This window comes from Bos grunniens, chromosome 1, assembly GCF_055505025.1.
Source record: "Bos grunniens cultivar Pamir isolate PY7600 chromosome 1, Bosgru_T2T1.0, whole genome shotgun sequence".
Classification (NCBI taxonomy): domain Eukaryota; kingdom Metazoa; phylum Chordata; class Mammalia; order Artiodactyla; family Bovidae; genus Bos; species Bos grunniens.
Genome location: NC_141165.1, coordinates 35,833,480 through 35,848,782, shown reverse-complemented (window position 1 = coordinate 35,848,782; position 15,303 = coordinate 35,833,480). Strand labels below are relative to the sequence as shown.

General features: G+C 38.1%; 1 protein-coding gene across 20 annotated transcripts in view; it reads right to left on the bottom strand.

Annotated features, from left to right (window-relative positions):
- The window catches only part of LOC147379261 (uncharacterized), a 175,036-nt gene that overhangs the window by 143,465 nt on the left and 16,268 nt on the right, over nt 1–15,303 (bottom strand). For 19 of the 20 annotated variants that reach the window (XR_015132664.1, XR_015132657.1, XR_015132660.1 and 16 more), the window contains one exon: nt 6,893–6,989. Coding sequence is in view for 4 of the 20 variants with exons in the window: in XM_086316921.1 (XP_086173047.1) it covers nt 6,893–6,989 (97 nt within the window). In the remaining 16 variants the exon portion in view is untranslated. Of the gene's footprint in view, nt 1–5,670; nt 6,013–6,892; nt 6,990–15,303 lie in introns of those variants that run through there. The other variant, XM_086316924.1, reaches the window with a different exon arrangement.

The following is a 15,303-nucleotide window of genomic DNA, read 5'->3' as shown; positions in this document are numbered from 1 at the left end:
GCTTTCTTTATAGTCCAACTCTCACATCCATACATGACTACTGGAAAAACTATAGCCTTGACTAGACCGAACTTTGTTGACAAAGCGATGTCTCTGCTTTTGAATATGCTGTCTAGGTTGATCATAACTTTCTTTCCAAGGAGTAAGTGTCTTTTAATTTCATGGCTGCAATCACCATCTGCAGTGATTTTGAAGCCCCCCAAAATAAATTCACCCACTGTTTCCCCATGTATTTGCCATGAAGTGATGGAACTGGATGCCATGATCTTAGTTTTCTGAATGTTGAGCTTTAAGCCAACTTTTTCACTCTCCTTTTTCACTTTGATCAAGAGGCTTTTTAGTTCTTCTTCACTTTCTGCCATAAGGGTGGTGTCATCTGCATATGTGAGGTTATTGATATTTCTCCCAGCAATCTTGATTCCAGCTTGTGCTTCTTCCAGCCCAGCGTTTCTCATGATGTACTCTGCATAGAAGTTAAATAAGCAGGGTGACAATATACAGCACTCCTTTTCCTATTTGGAACCAATCTGCTGTTCCATGTCCAGTTCTAACTGTTGCTTCCTGATCTGAATACAGGTTTCTCAAAAGGCAGGCCAGGTGATCTGGTATTCCCATCTCTTTCAGAATTTTCCAGAGTTTATTGTGATCCACACAGTCAAAGGCTTTGGCATAGTCAATAAAGTAGAAACAGATGTTTTTCTGGGACTCTCTTGTTTTTTTGACGATCCAATTTGATTTCTGGTTTCTCTGCCTTTTTTAAAACCAGCTTGAACATCTGGAAGTTCACGGTTCTTGTATTGCTGAAGCCTGGCTTGGATAATTTTGAGCATTACTTTACTAGTGTGTGAGATGAGTGCAATTGTATGGTAGTTTGAGCATTCTTTGGCATTGCCTTTCTTTGGGATTGGAATGAAAACTGACCTTTTCCAATCCTGTGGCCACTGCTGAGTTTTCCAAATTTGCTGGCATATTGAGTGCAGCACTTTCACAGCATCACCTTTCAGGATTTGAAATAGCTCAACTGGAATTCCATCACCTCCACTAGCTTTGTTCATAGTGATGCTTTCTAAGGCCCACTTGACTTCACATTCCAGAATGTCTGGCTCTAGGTGAGTGATCACACCATCATGATTATCTAGGTCATGAAGATCCTTTTTATATAGTTCTTCTGTGTATTCTTGCCATCTCTTCTTAATATCTTCGGCTTCTGTTAGGTCCCTACCATTTCTGTCCTTTATCAAGCCCATCTTTGCATGAAATGTTCCCTTGGTATCTCCAATTTTCTTGAAGACATCTCTAGTCTTTCCCGTTCTATTGTTTTCCTCTATTTCTTTGCATTGATTGCTGAGGAAGGCTTTCTTATCTCTCCTTGCTATTCTTTGGAACTCTGAATTCAAATGGGTATATCTTTCCTTTTCTCCTTTGCTTTTTTTTTTTTTTAACTTTTAATTTTATTTTATTTTTAAACTTTACATAATTGTATTAGTTTTGCCAAATATCAAAATGAATCCGCCACAGGTATACATGGATTCTCTTCTTTTCACAGCTATTTGTAAGGCCTCCTCAGACAGCCATATTGGTTTTTTTTTTTTTTTTTTTTTTGCATTTCTTTTTCTTGGGAATGGTCTTGAATCCTGTCTCCTGTACAATGTCACAAACCTCCATCCATAGTTCATCAGGCACTCTATCAGATCTAGTCCCTTAAATCTATTTCTCACTTCCACTGTATAGTCGTAAGGGATTTGATTATCCATGTCATAATGAGTGTACTACTGAAAGGATAACTCAGTTCTTCTCTTGATCCATAATAATGTCTTTCTTAAGGTGTTAGTAAATATTTTTTCCATGCAAAATGACCCATAATGATGATAAATTCTTTATCCAACTTTCAAATAAAGAAATAGAACCTAATGTGAGACTATTAACTTGTCTGAAAATACTGAGAGACTGAATGTTGAGGACCAAGGTAGCGTGTTTATAAGGGATTCTCAAGGTTAGTTTTGACGTTAGTGACCCTTACTTAGGCTGAAGACTTCATACCAAAATCCTCCAGAGTTGTACCACCAAAAAAGTTGACACAATTTAAATATGAATTTCATGTCCCATCCAAATCCATCCTATCACAATGAACTTTTGCTCTGTCATAGAGTCATGGTGCTTCTCTTATTTTATCCTCCATTTTAGACTACTTCACATGGGAAATCATAGCTATTTGGTCCTTCTAGTATTCTCTTGGCCAGAATCTCCCATTACAGCTGTACTCTTTAGATTTCTGTCAGAAATTCTATGGCATCAATATCTCCTCCTTCAATTAAAAATAAATAAATTTAACTTTTTTAAAAAAGATCACCTGTACCTGCCCAAGAAGCTAACATTGAAACTCATATTTGTGACACAGTATATTTTCACATAAAATATATTTCACATAAAAAAATTTGCTCTGAGCTCCAAATTCCACATGGCTTCTATATCACTGTGGGCTTCCCTTGTGGCTCAGTTGGTAAAGAATCTGCCTGCAATCCAGGAGACCTGGGTTCAATCCCTAGGTTAGAAGTATCCCCTGAAGAAGGGAAAGGCTACCCACTCGTGTTTTGGCCTGGAGAATTTCATGGACTGTACAGTCCATGGGGTCACATAGAGTCAGACATGACTAAGCAACTTTCATTTTTCTGTATCACTGAAAATTACCTGAACTACATCTAATGAGTAAGTTGTTGTTGTTCAGTTGATCAGTTGTGTTCAACTCTTTGTGACCCCATGGACTGTAGCACGCCAGGCTTCCCTGTCCTTCACAATCTCCTGGAAGTTATTCAAACTCATGTCCATTGAGTTGGTAATGCCATCCAACCATCTCATCCTCTGAAATCCCCTTCTCTTCCTGCCTTCAATCTTTTCCAACATCAGGGTCTTTTCTAATGAGTCAGCTCTTCACATCAGGTGGCCAAAGTTTTCATAATAAGGCCAAAGTTTCAGCTTCAGTGTCAGTCCTTCCAATGAATACTCAGGATTGATTTCCTTTAGAATTGACTGGTTTGATCTCCTTGCAGTCCAAGGGACTCTGAAGAGTCTTCTCCAAAACCACACTTCAAAAGCCAGTAAGTATTCATCCTTAAATTCCAGGAGACTTTTCAGAATTCTTTTTACAACTTCCAGGCAAATGTATGAAAGTATCTAGCCCCCAAAGGAAATTTCATCTCCCTCAACTAAGATTTTCAGTTGTCAGTCTCCTATTACAGCAACCAGCAAAACCTACTTATGAAAAACGTATGTAAGAGAATACAGTATTTTATTTCTTTTGTGAAGGCTTCTTATTGATTGGTCCTGAGGGTACAAGAATGGGTGATATTTATACCCTACTCTCTAGAAGTCATAATAGAAAAGAGTAAAGCAGATTGTAAAAGTTTATTTCAAATATTTAAGTGATATAATGGAGACATGGGAAAGGCACCCTGAGAGTCTAGACAAGAAAGGATCCTATCGTGCTTAAAGGAATTTGTGGTAACATAGCAGAGATACAGTGAGCAGGTATTTGAAGGAAGATGATGACTTTTGAAGATGATGACTTTTGCCAAACAAGGAGTGAAGAGCATCTATGCACTGGGCAGAGGCAAAAGTGTGGAGATGTAAACAAGCAGGTTTACAATGGGATTAGCACAAACAGGGTGAGACGGAAACCTATGTATGAGAGACAGAAGAGTGGTGGGAATCAATCATTACCACATAGATCCCAAGATACAGATCACTAAGATTATAGAGTATTTATCCAAAACAGACATCTAAGGGGTTTTAAAACTGAAAAAAGATGTAATAATGTGAGTATTCTGACAGAAATGTGCAGGATGAATCCAGTAGGGGAAACAAGATGATCTGTTTCTATAATCCAAGTAGGAGATATTCACAGCTATTACTAAAGTAATTAGTAGTCAAAATACAGCAGATGTTAGGAAACAAACTTATGGTTACCAAGGAGGAAAGGGGAAAGACACAGACTGGGAAATTGGGATTGACATATGCAGCCTACTATATGTAAAATTGGAGAAGGCAATGGCAACCCACTCCAGTACTCTTGCCTGGAAAATCCCATGGATGGAGGAGCCTGGAAGGCTGCAGTCCATGGGGTCGCTGAGGGTCGGACATGACTGAGCAACTTGACTTTCACTTTTCACTTTCATGCATTGGAGAAGGAAATGGCAACCCACCCTAGTGTTCTTGCCTGGAGAATCCCAGGGACGGGGGAGCCTGGTGGGTTGCCGTCTATGGGGTGGCACAGAGTCAGACACGACTGAAGCGACTTAGCAGCAGCAGCGTATATAAAACAGATAACTAATAGGAACCTGCAGTTTAGCACAGGGAACTCTAGTCAATACTCTGTAATGACTTACATGGGAATCAAATCTAAAAACAAGAGTATATGTATATGTATTTGTATAACTGATTTACTTTGCTGTATAGCAGGAACTAACACAACATTGCAGATCAACTATATACACTATATATATGTGTGTATATATATATATATATACACACACACATATATATTCCAACAAAATTAATAAAAACACACAATTAGTAGATTATGGAACAGGATCAACAGAAATTTAGAACTAATTTTATCTGGGAAATGAAAGAAATGAATGAATTCAGTATTACTCAGAATGTTTGTAGTGAGGTGTGGTGGTTTACTTGCTAAGTTGTATCCAACTCTTGTGACCCCATGGACTGTAGCCCACTAGGGTCCTCTGTCCATGGGATTTTCCAGGCAAGACTACTGGAGTTGGTTGCCACCTCCTTCTCTAGGGAACCTTTCCAACCCAGGGATAAGACCTGGGTCAGAACCTGTAAATAATAATTTTGCCAAAAGAGGAGAGTGAAAAAGTTGGCTTAAAGCTCAACATTCAGAAAACAAAGATCATGGCATCCGGTCCCATCACTTCATGGGAAAAATTTGGGGAAACAGTGGAAACAGTGTCAGACTATTTTGGGGGGCTCCAAAATCACTGCAGATGGTGATTGCAGCCATGAAATGAAAAGACACTTACTCCTTGGAAGGAAAGTTATGACCAACCTAGATAGCATATTGAAAAGCAGAGACATTACTTTGCCAACAAAGGTCCGTCTAGTCAAGGCTACGGTTTTTCCAGTGGTCATATATGGATGTGAGAGTTAGACTGTGAAGAAAGCTGAGTGCTGAAGAATTGATTCTTTTGAACTGTGGTGTTAGAGAAGACTCTTGAGAGTCCCTTGGACTGCAAGGAGATCCAACCAGTCCATTCTAAAGGAGATCATTCCTAGGTGTTCTTTGGAAGGACTGATGCTAAAGCTGAAACTCCAGTACTTTGGCCACCTTATGCGAAGAGTTGACTCACTGGAAAAGACTCTCATGCTGGGAGGGATTGGGGGCAGGAGGAGAAGGGGATGAGAGAGGATGAGATGGCTGGATGGCATCACTGACTCGATGGACGTGATTCTGAGTGAACTCCGGGAGTTGGTGATGGACAGGGAGGCCTGGCGTGCTGTGATTCATGGGGTCGCAAAGAGTTGGACAGGACTGAGTGACTGAACTGAACTGAACAAAGGAGAACACAGCTGAGGGAAGGAAATGAAAGAATGAAGATAAAGAGATAGATATTGTAAAACATCCAGGTAAAGATACATATCCAGTACATAGTTGGAATATTTTCATGAGTTTATTTTCAATATTGCACATTACAGATATTAGAAAAATATAATACTAAGTTGGAATTTAAATGCTTACTTATGGTTTCCACATAAAATACTCTGCATAAACCAACATGTGTAAATTACTCATGACAGTTGGTATACCACTTCAAATAGTAAAACATCTGAAAAGTTTATATTTAGAGTTACTCTTTCCTTAAAAGGACATTATATTTTCTAAAGTTTTGTTCCATAGAACAATGGTAACTTTATAAGCGTCCAGGGCAATTGGTAAGCAGTTAGAAGATTGTCTTGAATCAAGTAAAAAGTCCCAGAAATTCTGATCCGTTTGCCCTAAATATAAGATTAATAAAATAATCCTAAGCAACTATATAATGTCATCAACATTGTCCATACTGGTCAAGTTCTTTACATTTTATGTCTTTGCTAAATTTATGTCAATTTCCTAATGGGTAATATGACAGTGAAGCCATAATATAGAGGTTCTATGAGTCAAGACGAGCTAAGTTACATTGTGGTAAAATACGAGTATTCCTAAATCTTAGTTGCTTAAGCACAGTTAAATATATTCTCTCACCCACACAAAGTCCATTTTGGGACAATAGATATTGTTCTCCCTTTGAGAACATATAAATAAAAATTCAAGCCAACCCCTATGATAATCTGAAATTTGCCATCTCAATATGTGTAGCTTTCTATGTTTCCTCTGTGGGAAAAAGAAAGAGCAAAAAGAAACACTGTAATAGGTACTGAACAGAAGTGACTCATCTCTTCCACTTATCTTCCTGTTGCACATGGTCACGTGACAAGATCACATGGTCATAACCCAACTACGACAGGTTTTGGAAAATATAGAGCTGCACGTGGATGTTTAATAAGTATTATTTGTGTCTGTCATAGAGACAATCACAGGTGAACACAGGGTTGAATGCTTCAATAATCCCTTAATTGTCACTTATAGGAACTAGAGAGTATCAGAAATCTGAGCTCTTTAGTCACCAGAGATTCAGTCCATTCTTTTAGAGACACTTGTAAAAGAGCATCAGGTGATAAGACTCCAAAGGAGAAAGAATGAAGAATCCAACTTGTTCACATTTTATCATTTCCAAATATTACATTCATGGGATTTTTAGAATGAGAAAGAGAGTATTTAATCTGCTCATTTAAGTATGAAGGAAACTTTAGTTCACAAGAAAAAAAATGAAGAACTTACCCTGTGTCACAAAGTAATTTAGTGGAAGAGACGAAATGAGCACCAGTGATCGTTTTCACTACACAGGATCCCCTTAGAAGAGCCACTGATTCTCTATCTGAAAACACAAAATTCTAGCATTAGTAGAAATTACACCCAAGACTATCTGGCATCAGTTAGTTCAGTTCAGTTTAGTCGCTCAGTCGTGTCCGACTCTTTGCGACCCCATGGACTGCAGCAGGCCAGGCCTCCCTGTCCATCACCAGCTTCTGGAGTTTACTTAAACTCATGTCCATTGAGTCAGTGATGCCATCCAACCATCTCATCCTCTGTCATCCCATCTCCTCCTGCCTTCAATCTTTCTCAGCATCAGGGTCTTTTCCAGTGAGTCAGTTCTTTGCATCACCTGGCCAAAGTATTGGAGTTTCAGCTTCAACATCATCCTTCCAATGAATATTCAGGACTGATTTCCTTTAGGATGGACTGGTTGGATCTCCTTGCAGTCCAAGAGACTCTAAGAGTCTTCTCCAACACCACAGTTCAAAAGCATCAATTCTTTGGTGCTCAGCTTTCTTTATAGTCCAACTCTCACATCCATACATGACTACTGGAAAAACCATAGGCTTGACTAGACGGACCTTTGTTGGCAAAGGATGTGAGAGCTGGACTCTGTTGTTCCATGTGCAGTTCTAACTGTTGCTTCCTGACCTGCATACAGATTTCTCAAGAGGCAGGTCAGGTGATTTGGTATTCCCATCTTTAAGAATTTTCTGGCATCACAATATATAAAAATTTGCTTTTTATATCATTATTGTTCGAGTTGACATTCATGGTTATTTCCTAAAACATTTATTGAGGAAGAAGAATCAAAGAATTAAATAACCCAATTACTCTTACATGCAACTGATCAACTCTGATAGTCCAGTAAATGTTATTCATGAATTAGACTTGAATATTGGATCTCTAAATACTTCCTCTGACACTTAAATAATAAATTCACCTAATTATTTATGCATTTAATGACTCATGTGGCAATCATTTGTGTGTATGTACGTGTCAATCTCTTAATCCTTACAAATAAAGAATAAGACAGATAGCTCCCCCAGAATTTTACTTTATGATGATGAAGTCAGAGCCAATAATATGCTGAGAAGAACTTGAACCATGAAATCAAGAGACTCTCATTCTAACCCTGCTTCTATCACTGACCTTTAATCAAATTCCACAATTTGCTTTGAGTTGGATTCCTCTACAGAAGGAAAGATGAGTGGACCTGGAGAACTCCATCCTGAACAAATAGCCTTAGCACTCCACCCTACAGTTCCCATTCTCAATTCCTGGACATCATATTCTGTTCCATCTTTTAAACACTACTCTCTTTATTTGAGTTAATTCTAATAAATGTTTATACAAGTCAGAGATTTTTGACACAAATAAAAATAAAACACTTGATTTTAATGGTTTCCTACTAAGAAAAAAGTAAATATAGCAAAATACAAGGAAAAATCAGTTTCTTTCTCTCTCCCTCCTTCCTTCTCTCCTTCTTTCCCTCTTTTCCTTTCTTCCTTCTTCCATGTGTCTTTTTCCCCTTTCTCTGTCTCCCTGTCTCTCTTTCCCTCTATCATTTATTCGTCATCTTGTTTCACTACTGACATCAAGTGTGCTTTTGAAAGTACATGGAATTTAATTTGTATAAAAGACCATGAGAAAGCAAAACAACTTAGGATTTCCATTAAATCATTGTGAAACATCACTTGCAGAAAAACTTACTTCTAGAATTTCCCTTAGGATATAACTTGGGACAAGTTCAGTGACTTAGACACAATGATGTGCTTTTTACCTTGCTTTTAACATCAAAAAATGTGGTATATTTACACAATGGAATTCTATTCAGCCACCTAAAATAATTATATTAAAATATTTTATAGCTTGTAAAATACTCGACTTGTTTGGTAGTTAAAATATTAATATTAGAAGCATTATATGCAATTTGATAACATTTTAAACATATATATATATATATACACACACACACACATACCTGAAAAGAGAAACGTCAAAACTTTAATAGTGTAAATTTCTAGATGAGAGATTAAATTTACTTTTAATTTTTGTTTTTTGTACATTTATATTAGAAATATGCAATATACCTGCAATTGAAAAAAACTAACTCAAATAACAAAATGGAGCTTTACAAAAATATGCTATAGATTTAATGTTGGAATAATATTTATAGAACTGTGACATAAAATACACATCATAAAGCAAAAAATATAGCAACTAAAAATTTATTGAACTCTCCTAGAAAAGTGGAAAAAAAAAAAAAAAACTCTTAGAAAAGATTTCTCAAAAGAAATACTACTGGCACCTTCGGTGGTATGATTCTTCCAGGGGCTGAACTATCCCAGAAATTATGGGACATGTAGCACTCCCGGCTCCCACTCACCAAATGCCAGTAAGTTTTACTCGCTCAGTCTGATTCTTTGCAACCCCATGGACTGTAGCCCACCAGGCTCCTCTGTCCATGGGATTCTCCAGGCAAGAATACTGGAATGGGCTGCCATGTCCTCCTCCAGGGGATCTTCCCGACCGAGGGACTGAACCCAGGTCTCCTGCTGCTGCTGCTACTGCTAAGTCGCTTCAGTCGTGTCCGACTCTATTCGACCCCATAGACGGCAGCCTACCAGGCTCCCCCGTCCCTGGGATTCTCCAGGCAAGAACACTGGAGTGGGTTGCCATTTCCTTCTCCAATGCATGAAAGTGAAAAGTGAAAGTGAAGTCGCTCAGTCAAGTCTGACTCTTAGCGACCCCATGGACTGCAGCCTATCAGGCTCCTCTGTCCATGGGATTTTCCAGGCAAAAGTACTGGAGTGGGGTGCCATTGCCTTCTCCTGCATCGCCGGCAAATTCTTTACCACCTGAGCCACCAGGGAAGCTCTCCCAAATGCCAGTAGCAGACTCCAATCACTGAGACTGAATACAATGCCCTCAGGGCTTCCTTGGTGGCTCAGTGGTAAAGAATCCGCCTACCGTTGCAGGAGGCATGGATTGGATTCCTGATCCGGGAAATCTCACATGCCCATGCACCCCAACTATTGAGCCTGTGCTCTAGAGCCCAGGAGCTGCAACTACTGAGCCCATACGCCACAACTACTGAAGCCTGTGCATCCTGGAGCCCATGCTCCGCAAAATGAGAAACCACTGTAATGAGAAACCCACACGAGTAGAGAGCAGCCCCTGCTTGACACAACTAGAGAGAAGCCCGTGCAGCAGTGAAGACCCAAAATACATAAATAAAATTATTTTTAAAATGCCCTCACTATTTCTAAATGCTCAAGGGTTAAGAGCCATGGCTAGAAGATGACTGTACCAATGAAAGACAGCCAACTGGCCATATTTATGAACAGGTTTGCCAGTAAGCTGCCCACATAACATGGTAGTAGATATTATATATAAAAGATAACTCCCAACTGATTTTTTTTTCTGTCCAGGGTCCTTGGGTTAGAGCATGATTCCAGGAAAACTGATACATGCCTACTATCCTTACTCTCCATTAGTTCTGAGCCTTAGGTTTTAATTAAATTGCTTCCCACAATTCCCTCTATGACCTTGGAGGTCACTTTACTTCACTCTCCTAGTATCACTTGGCTGAATCTTTTCCAAATTAGGCTAATGAAAATTCCAGCTCTAAAATTCCAATGTTAATTGATTTATAGACTCATTCATGAATATATTCATAATTTTTACCAGGAGCTATAAAGAGGCAAAATAAGCAATAACCTGTACTCTCAAAGTCACATAAGAGGTTATGAATTCTAAGAGAGTTCATTGAGTAAATTCTTAACTGTCTGTCTGCCATTGATATCAGATTAAAAAATGGTTGATAAGCAGAGATTCTAATTTTAAGAAAATTGGACTCAGAGATGTGGGAGAAAAAAGTTCCGAGTGATAGAAAAAACATGATACATTCAAATCGACTAGTTTAGAACAAATTGAACTTTCAAAAACTGGAATCTTTAATGACAATCCATTTACTAACCTGCATTGCCCTAGATGTCTTCATATTAGTGTCCTCATCATATGAGGGCTTGGTATTTCTATGACTATACTCAACACCGTTATTTTTAAAATGCTTTCCTTTCTCACTAAACTGTAAGTGCTGAGAGAGAAGCTTGGCTGTGGATGGAATATGATTATCTAACTTCTTATCTCAACAGCTTTTAGGTGCTTTTTCTTGCCAAACATCTTGACTGTTTCATTGCATCTGACTTTTTATGTATAATCTATTACCTCCTCATTTACCCCTACTTTCTACTTTATTTTAGGATTCTTTGTACAGGCATTGATAGTGAAGAACTGCTGAGACAGTGAAGCAAGTCTCCTGTGTAAAAATAGTAGCAATATGTCAGCCATGATTCCTTCATTCATGTTGGTTCTCTCAGTGGGCATTCCTGGTCTGTGCTGTTTCACATGGAGGACTATTGCTGGTTCTACCCTACTGGAAACTTGAGAGCAGTACAATCTTGTTAAATTCTTCTCCACTTCTCTCTCCCCTAAAAAGAAGTTCACAGCTTGTTGCTAATACCTTTTTATCTTTTTTTTTTTTTCAGTGTTTAGTCATTAAGTAGTGTCCATCTCTTGACTCTTTTGTGACCCCATAGACTGTAGCCTGCCAGGCTCCTCTGTCCATGAGATTCTCCAGGCAAGAATACTGGAGTGGGTTGCCATTTCCTTCTCCAATGCATGAAAGTGAAAAGTGAAAGTGAAGTTGCTCAGTCGTGTCCGACTCCTAGACACCCCATGGACTGCAGCCTACCAGGCTCCTCCATCCATGGGATTCTCCAGGCAAGAGTACTGGAGTGGGGTGCCATTGCCTTCTCCGAGTCACCTGGGAAGCCCCCATTTAATTTTACTGAAAATGTTACTATGATTCCTTTTTAAACTTCAGACAAAGTGCTTTGTCATACCAAAATAGTATATTTCATCTTGAGGTCAGAAGCACTTTTACTTACAAAGATTTTTTGTTATTTATTTTACTTTCATAAGTAGAATAAATTTTTCTTATTAAATAAGTAAAGTTTTATTTACTAAAGGAATTTATGTATGATGGATTTTTAAAAATTAGAAAATCTTTATATAATAAGGACAATATTTATATATAAGTTCTATTACTTCTATCACAAAATCTCACTTTTATCACATTAAATTTTTTTTTAATCGACCCTTTAAAATAAAAATTTTGGTCTTATAAAGACGTCTTAGGATATATCAATCAGTGATTTTTATGAAAGGTATGCATTTTTTCAGGTAGCTTATTCTCAAATAAATGGCAACCCACTCCAGTACTTTTGCCTGGAAAATCCCATGGACGGAGGAGCATGGTAGTCTACGGTCCATGGTGTCTCAAATAGTCAGACACGACTGAGCGACTTCACTTCACTTCACTTCATTCTCAAATAAAACTACTCACATAGTTATTGGAATTTGAAGTAAATGGAAGAATAATTTGATGTTGCTTTTGGAGAATTTACAAAAGAGTTTCTGGGTAAGTTTTGAGACATCAGAATAACTCAGAAAATCAAAAATAGAGAATCTATCTGAGTGAACTGCTCACATTAGTCTTGACTTCTCCATGTTAGTTAGAAGGACAGAAAGGTATCACAAAGAGACAGCAGACAGCAAATATCCACATTCCCATTAGCATCCCACTCATTGTGCAATTATGCAATTTGCTTTGCATAAGATAAGTGTTATGCTTTTAAAAAGACACCATATCAAAAAGTGTGCACAGAAGATATAGAAAAGTAACACAGGAGATATTAAAATAAACAGAAAAACTATGTATTCCATAGAATGCTTACACTCATTTGTAGCAACCAAAGACAAGGACATTGAACTATCTTTTCCCCCAACAACTTGCAGCCTTAGTTTTAGGAATGCAGCTGAGTGAAACAGAATTTGATGTTCAGGCTGCATTCCTCAGTGTAACATGGGCAGAGAGCACCCCCTATTTTCTCCTGATTAAATAGCACCCCTGGCCAGGAATAAAGGAGATACTGGCTCCATGTGGATATTTTGCTCAGAAAATCAGAAGGGATTTGTCTATAAGGTTCATTACCTCTTGGCCTCTATTGGCAATAACCCATATTCAGGAGGCCAGCATTGTGACACCCTCAAAGGAACTCCCTGAAGGAGGCAAAGTCCAGAAGGAGAATACCTGCTCTGAAGTTTCCCACCTTCCCTGAACTGAATCTGCACAGCCACCCCAGGAGGGGAGAATGCAGCTTTGAAAAATAACACCTTTGTTATTCCAAGTGTTAGAGATGAAGCTGAGTTTTCAGATGGCCTCAAGGTTTGTGCACCCTTCACCAAACACAGATGGAAACTGGACTCTTTGAACTGCTTTGAAAATCTGTTACTAAGTATTGCTGTGGGTCTGTGAAGCAGCCATTGCTAACTTCTGACTGCCTGCAATTTTTATGGCTGTGTGATGACAAGGGATAAAATAGCTTCATTTTAGAAATAAATGGCTTATATGCCAGGGAGGGAAAACCCACCGATTAAGCAAGATTTAATCTTAACTATGGTAATTCAAAATGGTGGTCCTTAAAAACTGGCTGCAATATTTGCATTATAAATAACATTTGCGTTATATAACATGCTGCTAATATTAACCCATTTACACTGTTCTCCTAAATATTTTGACGTTTTATGGTTTCAGTACTTTTTTCTGAAGACATTAAGATATATAAAGATGGATATCATCTATTTATATATCAAAGATTGGCATTACAGTTTTTCGAACTTTGTAAATTCCATCAGAATATATTGACTCTTTGAATCTAAATCAGAAACACTTGCTGTCGTAAGTCAATGTCATGCTCTGGGTTACATAGTGGTTCCATGAAAAATAGTTTATATGTTTAACACCACAGTTTTCATTTGCCTATATTAGGAACAACCATTCCATATAAACCACTGCAAACTGACAATCTTGAATCACATTTAAGCCAGTAGAATTTACAATGTACCATCCATCAAAGTCTGTTACACATGCAGCATATAACAAGTTAGGTTGTTCTTGTTTTTTCCCTTCAAAGAAAACTGAGCTACTGAGAGAAGGAATCTAGACATTTCTACAAACTAGTGGAAGGCTGTGAGAACTACAGCTGCTTGTTCTTGAGGATAAAACAAGGTTTGCCCACACAACACACAGCATTAAACTCTTATGTTCTCAATGTAGTTTTATTATGATTTTATAAACACTAAAAGTTGCACAAGTACACCCAGTATGTGTTCATGTCTGGACCAAAAATCAACTATCCCTTAAGTTAGCAATGCCACATTCAGCAGGTTTTAAGGTTGCTATGGAGACATTAACTTAGCTGTTTTATGTACAACATTTTTTATGGTAGGAGTTTAACTATGTCAACAGAGGTACTTATGATATATATTTAATAAGAACACATGTTTTAGCCACAGCAGGCTGTCTCCTTAGAGCCCAGCAAGGAGAGCTGTGTGACCCCTAGCCCACCTCAGGATGCCCACCAGCAGGACTGAGCAGACTCAGTAATCTCTTCCCTGGACTTACTGAATATACTTTTTCCTTCAAAAACAACAACAACAACAAAACTTGATGTACATTTAAAGAGACCAGGAATCTGAGCCTCCTTGCAACCTCCACACCCCAGGGTTCACCGAGTAACTGTAAAATTCTGGCATGCACAATCTTTATTTCTAATTCTTTATTTCATCCTTCCTACCACAGGTATTACTTACAAGTGAGAGGAAGAAACCTCACATCATGAGAATTTACAATCTCTCTATCTTCCTTGAATTTAAAATGCTGTGTAATTCAAAGGTAGCACTGAAATTTCAATGATGTTTCAAGAAAGGGCTTGTGGAACCATTACCAGTATCTGATAAAAACTACCTGATGGAAGAAAAAGAAAGATAATTAGGAACTAAACAGAAGAAAGGGCAGGAATGAAAGAAAGCCTTGTCACCTGGTTTTCTTCCAATCTATTATTTTGTTGATGAGGAAGCCAAAGAAGATGTGTAAGAAAAACCTCATTCCCATTCTTGAGATAAAACAAAACAAAAACAAAAATTGAATGGAAAAATAAATTATATGACTGCCTTGCTGGTGTCCCTTTTTTAAGAGTATTCTTAAAAAATACTCTCAGAAAGAGTAAGGGCAAGAATCATGATACAGAGATGGACAGCATCTTCAAGTGACTAGACTTGCATAATAACTTGAAGTCACTCTAAATTCAATCTAGTTTCATTATTTTAGAACTGAAAATTGTGCCGAGGGCTAGAAGTAAAATGATTAAAGCAGAGTCTTTGCCAGAGCCACCCTGTGTGATGATGCTGCTTGTGAACAGCATCAAGCCCGGGATGGAAGTGGGGCTGTGATAAGGCCACTTTCT